The 6,155-nt window shown below is 43.0% G+C and overlaps 1 protein-coding gene across 3 annotated transcripts; it reads left to right on the forward strand.

Moving 5' to 3' along the window:
- The first annotated feature begins 406 nt into the window (after positions 1-406).
- LOC115168640 (perforin-1) lies at positions 407-3,450 on the forward strand. Of its 3 annotated transcripts, none has more exons than XM_029724093.1 (3): positions 407-518; positions 852-1,408; positions 1,938-3,450. In XM_029724093.1, exons 2-3 carry the CDS (start codon positions 876-878, stop codon positions 2,977-2,979), a joined length of 1,575 nt encoding a protein of 524 aa, XP_029579953.1. In that variant the 5' UTR covers positions 407-518; positions 852-875; the 3' UTR covers positions 2,980-3,450. The 3 variants fall into 3 exon arrangements, with proteins under 3 accessions (XP_029579953.1, XP_029579951.1, XP_029579952.1); XM_029724091.1 differs by having other exon boundaries at positions 425-518; positions 793-1,408; XM_029724092.1 differs by lacking the exon at positions 407-518 and having other exon boundaries at positions 525-1,408.
- The last annotated feature ends 2,705 nt before the right edge of the window (positions 3,451-6,155 follow it).

The raw sequence follows: 6,155 nt of genomic DNA on the forward strand, positions 1-6,155 counted from the left end.
CAACACCTGCCTTCAATTGAGAGTCCCAACCCCAATGAACCCAAACATAGAAACAGACACACTAGACTAAACATAGAATACATGAAAATCAAACAGTGCCCAAAAACCCCGGAATACCTAAATCAACTGCCCTACAACAAACACACCACCCCTAACCACATAAAACAAATACCCTCTGCCACGTCCTGACCAAACTACAATACTAATTAACCCTTATACTGGCCAGGACGTGACATCTGTATGTGACTGCTGATAGTTTTGCTGGTGAAAATGTAGCAGTTTTTTGCTTTATGATGTTGTCTATCATGCGCATCATTACTCTACACTACGGTTAATCATTATTAATTGTATTTTTCCTGCTGGTTTTCCAGATATGTACAATCATAAACCCAGTTTCCCACCATGCAGTTTCTAACACGATAAGGAACCAGTCTTTGTTTACTCTGAGAGCTGGTGGGTACAGAGATCATTTCATGTGGACATGAGAGAACAGAGAGATCTGCTGTGGATTTTGCGTTGTAAGTATTGACAGCCATAGGACAACTGGGGAAAGAAGGAACATATATCAAATCATAATAATAATAGATCTGTCATAAATCTAAACGTTTCAGCTAAATGTATTTTATAAACAATATACCGTCTAAAATGAACTACTTTTTTTTTTTAAACCGAAGTGTTTTGGTCTAAAAGACTAAAGTAATAGTAGTAGTGATTGTGTTGTGGGAAGTATAGTAGAAGACCGTGGAATCAAAATGATCACCTTCCTCAGTGGATCCTTTTTCTCACTTGTAGAATAAAAAAGAAAACAACAGGAGAGTGACAACCTTCGTTATTGAAATCCTCTCTTCTAGACGGACCAATCAGGAGTGACAACAATGACAGCGTCAGTCGTCCTCTCTCCCCTGTCTCACCTGGTGTTCCTGGGTCTCCTGGCTCTGTCTCGCTTGGATGGAGTGTTCACCTGTCGTCTAGGGACCCCAGAAGAATGCGCCAATTGTTCCTTTGTGCCTGGCTACAAACTGGCTGGGATGGGCTATGATATTGTAACACTGAGACAAAAACGGGCCTCTGTATTTGATGTCAATAGTTACTTGGCTAACTCCTGCATGGTATGTGTGAACCCACTTATGGGAGGTGAGCTTCAGAAACTCCCCTTGCATATGAAGGACTGGAGGGCCGAAAGTGACTGCAAGAGGAAGACTCTGAGTTCCTACTATTACTCCGTCAGCTCTCTTGTGGATGACATAGCCTTCTTTATAGAGAATGACTGGAAGGCCGGGCTCAAACTGGAGAATGTAGACCTGCAGTTAGCAGGCAGCAAGTCCAAGGTGCACGGCTTTGCATCCTCACACTCAAATGCAGACAAGTCTTCCTTCTCATTTCAACAGTTTACCTGCTCTGTCTACAGGTCAGGCCATGCACCATGATGTTTGTGAGGTCATGTATATTTTCTTTCTAAGAGCTTGAAGCAATTGTGCAGCACTCTCTCAGCGCTTTCAGCATACTTTAGCCATAATATGGCTTTTGAAACACTTTGTGTTTCCATCTAGTTTGCTGTTTCCTAGAGAGCAATAATGTATATATAGTTCCTCCTTGGATTAATTTATACCATCAACAAGTTCAATATACTTTTAAAAGTTATCCTTTTTTAATAGTCACTTGGCAACAAGCAGGCGTTCACAGCTCTGATCTTCGAGGGTCACAGTCATGCAGATTTTCAGCATTACCTTCTATTAAGCAGAGACTTCATTTCCAGGGAGGGACCAGATGTGCTCTCCAGCCAATCAGTAATATTAATTGATTAATTACATACCAGGGAGAAATGAAAACCAGCAGGACTGTGAAACTGTAGGGCCTGACTTGTTCCCCCTGATATATAGGAGATTTGTACATTTCTTATAGCTGCCCAGTTAACAGCCACTCTAACCCTCTTTTAGTTTCAGTGTGCCCAGTAAACCCCCACTTAGCCTGGATTTCCAGCGGCGCATAGCTTCTCTGCCATACCATTACACATCCAACAGTGAGGCGTACAAGGACATCATTGATACCTACGGAACCCACTACATCAGCGATGGAGACCTTGGAGGGATGATGAAGAGGGTGACTGCCATTCGCACCTGTCTAGCAGCCCTAAACAAGGTCTTTGTGTCCGACGTGGAAACATGTCTGAGCATGGGGTTGGACCTGGACATACCTGTAGGACTGCCCGTAGACTTAGGGCTAAATCTTTTGGGTGGACAGTGTTCAAAGGTCGCTACCAACTCTGACAGTGTAACAGGGTATAGCATGGGCTTCTTAAGCCACCACACAGAAGTGAACGGTGGGAAGACCTTAAATGGAGTTACTTCCATGAGAACAGCTAATATAGATAGTTTCTTAAAATGGATGAAAAGCCTAAATGAGCTTCCGGAAATGGTATCCTTCTCCCTGAAGCCTCTTTATCAACTGGTGGATGACAACCAGACGAGAGCTGATCTACAAACAGCTATTAGTCAGTATGTGATCGACAAAGGGATTAAGAGAAAAAAGACAGAGAATCAGGCATGCAGGGATTCACCTAACCTCTCTGCTGATTGCTGCCCTCTGTTGGCAGGGAGAGGCAAACTAACAGTCTTTGTGGACCGTGGGTTTAGTCTGAGGGGTGATGGGATGGCCGAACCGGAGGGTTACGTCAAACTGTGGTGTTCAGGTCAGCACAGGCAGACCCGCTGGATCACTTCCTATGATCCACTTTGGCATACACATTTCAACTTTGACTATGTAAACACCCAGTCCTCTCTAGAGCTCCAGGTGTGGGATAAGGAGCCAGGGGAACGTGGCGATGACCTCCAGGGTGGGTGTTCTGTAAACCTGGAGCAGGGGAGCCACGGGCATAGCTGTGAACTCAGTAATGGGAGATTCACATTCTCTTACACATTAACTTGTGACAAACACCTGACTGGTGATAAATGTGACAAATACTACCCCTCCCCAAACTAGAGGGAGAATCAGTGAAAAATGGTGGTTAATCCAGAACTATAATCTTGTGTGAATTGTTACGTACTCTGTCCACGAGTAATAGTCACAGATTACAGTGGGATAATAATATATGTAATTTGACCTTTGAACCATTTGATGTTTTTTTTCTTCTTTCGTCTTTTGGATCATCGTATTTTGTGTATCACAACAATCAGTGATGGAAAAAGTATTCAATTCTCATACTTGAGTAGTACTTTAAATGTATTTTTACTTAAAGTACTTTACAACACTGATAACAATGTACATGAAAAATGATTCATGAAAATGATTCATGAAAATGAATGAACACACTTCTGTAATGTAGCATTTTAACCATTAGAGGGAAATGTTGTCCCCAGTTATCCTTTAGCTGTATCAGATGTTGCAGTACGTATTTCTCGTGTGATGGGGAATAGGACCTACTTGCTACATAATAAATTCTTCTTCTTCTGATTGTTTTAGCTTTTGTATTTATTTCAAAGAGGGTTGTAAGTACACTGAGTGTACAAAACTTTATGAAAATCTCTTTTCATGACATAGACTGACCAGGTGAATCCAGGTGGAAGCTATGGTTCCTTAATGATATAATTAGTTAAATACACTTTAATCAGTGTAGATGAAGGGGAGGAGACAGGTTAAATAATGCTTTTTAAGCCTTGAGACAATTGAGACATGGATTGTGTATGTGTGCCATTCAGAGGGTAATTGGGCAAGACACAAGATGTAAGTGCCTTTGAACGTGGTGTGGTAGTAGGTGCCAGGTGCACTGGTTTGTGTCAAGAACTGTAACACAGCTGGGTTTTTCATGCTCAACAATTTCCCAAGTTTTTCAAGAATGGTCCACCACCCAAAGTATATCCAGCCAACTTGACACAACTTGTGGAAGCATTGGAGTCAACATGGGCCAACATCCCTGTGGAACGCTTTCAACACCTTGTAGAGTCCCTGCCCCCGACGAAATGAGGCTGTGCTGAGGGCAAAATGGGGGCAACTCAATATTAGGAAGGTGTTCTTAATGTTTTGTACACTCAGTGTAAAATTGTACAACATTTTATGATCACATTCAGTACCAGAGTGAGTTGAAAGAGGAAACATTGAAAGTGGGTAAATTAAGGCAGACAGAGAAACGTGTGTCTTTCATTTACTATATGAGACTTGCACCTTAGTTACAGAGGGTCTGCATTGGTTACACTTGACATCAGCCACCAGTGTGTGCAGAGGGAGGAGAGAGTAAGTGCCATTGTCTAGGTTGACCCAGATGCTAGGCTATTCAACCAGTCGTAGAAGCCCACAGAATCATTTCTAAACATGGACACCCTGCCAACCGTTTCCCCCTGTCACCTCGGTCATGTGATTAAGGAATCCCTAGGAGTGTCTTGACACACTGCCCTTATTACTGAGGATGGTCCTGCACCAGCTACTCAACACGGCCATCATTATAAACCGTCCTCCCCTCAGCAGTCTCCTGTGACGCACACAGTTCCTCACCTCACAGACAGACACCTTGTTGAGGGTGGCCAAGCAGGTGTGGACGGAGGTCACACTCTTCAGCCCTCCTCCCAGAGTAAATGTATGTATGTATATATATATATATATATATATATATATATATATATATATATATATATATAGTCTCTCCACAATAATACAACAGTTTACAATCCCAAAAAAATGATTTAAAAAAACACATTGTGGAAAACTCAAATTGTTTTGCGACAATAAAAGCGGTCATAGTCAAACATGGTACAGTATTTCACTTGGACCACCTGAGGGCTGTAGTGTGCGCTGTTTGTGGTGATGGAACGCTGGTACATGTGTAGAGTGGTTCTGTTGAGCCTCTGGGGAGGGACAGCGCCTCCTGGTGGAAGTCAGGGTGTAGATGGTTGCTGAAGAGAGTCACTGAATTTTTGGGGGTTGAAAAAGTGAGATCAATGTAAGAACCGACGCTGGAAATGAGAAGCAGGTACGGAGAGTGAACATTTAATTTTGCACAGACATGGAACAGGACAGGAACAGCGTCAGAACCGGGTAACAAAACGACAAACGACAATTAATGCAGAAGCGGAGAACAGAGCTGAGGAACAGACAGATATAGGGGAGGTAATAACATGGTGATTGAGTCCAGGTGAGTGCAATGAATCGCTGATGCGCGTGAGGGAAGCAGGTGTGCGTAATGATGGTGGCAGGAGTGCGTAATGCAGAGCAGCCTGGCGCCCTCGAGCGCCAGGGAGGGAGAGGGGAAGCAGGCGTGACAATCAATGACTTTAAACATGCTGTGAACACACTTTAAACATGCTTTAAACATGCTGTGAACATGCTTTATACAGGCTGTAAACATGCTGTAAACATGCTTTATACAGGCTGTAAACATGCTGTGAACATGCTTTATACAGGCTGTAATCATGCTGTAAACATGCTTTATACAGGCTGTAAACATGCTGTGAACATGCTTTATACAGGCTGTAAACATGCTGTGAACATGCTTTAAACAGGCTGTAAACATGCTGTGAACATGCTTTATACAGGCTGTAAACATGCTGTGAACATGCTTTATACAGGCTGTAAACATGCTGTGAACATGCTTTAAACAGGCTGTAAACATGCTGTAACATGCTTTATACAGGCTGTAAACATGCTGTGAACATGCTTTATACAGGCTGTAAACATGCTGTGAACATGCTTTATACATGCTGTAAACATGCTTTAAACAGGCTGTAAACATCCTTTATACATGCTGTGAACATGCTTTATACATGCTGTAAATATGCTTTAAACACGCTTAAAAACAATCCTACTGTTAAATCAACTTCTGTCACAGATTCTTATAACAAACACGTATCTCTGCTCTCACATCCAACCAGCTCTATTCTCTCATGTGACAGACTATTACACGTGATCCTACTGCAGTAGGAGCAGCTGTTACAGTGAGAAGAGGGACTTGTCCCTCTGGCTGGACACTGAAGACTTGCTTCCCTACGGCTGCAGGCTGCCAGCCCCACTGCCGTCCGTCCTCCAGTCATTCTTTATCACAGAGGAGATGCTCCCCACCAAGGAGCTGACAGAGGTATAGGCAAAGCTGGGGTGCTCCAGAGTGCAGATTCTGTTGACCAACCATTCCTACACAGAGAGGGGCATCTTCTGAAACCTGTTACAGTGGG

Source organism: Salmo trutta, chromosome 30 (genome assembly GCF_901001165.1).
Source record: "Salmo trutta chromosome 30, fSalTru1.1, whole genome shotgun sequence".
Classification (NCBI taxonomy): Eukaryota; Metazoa; Chordata; class Actinopteri; order Salmoniformes; family Salmonidae; genus Salmo; species Salmo trutta.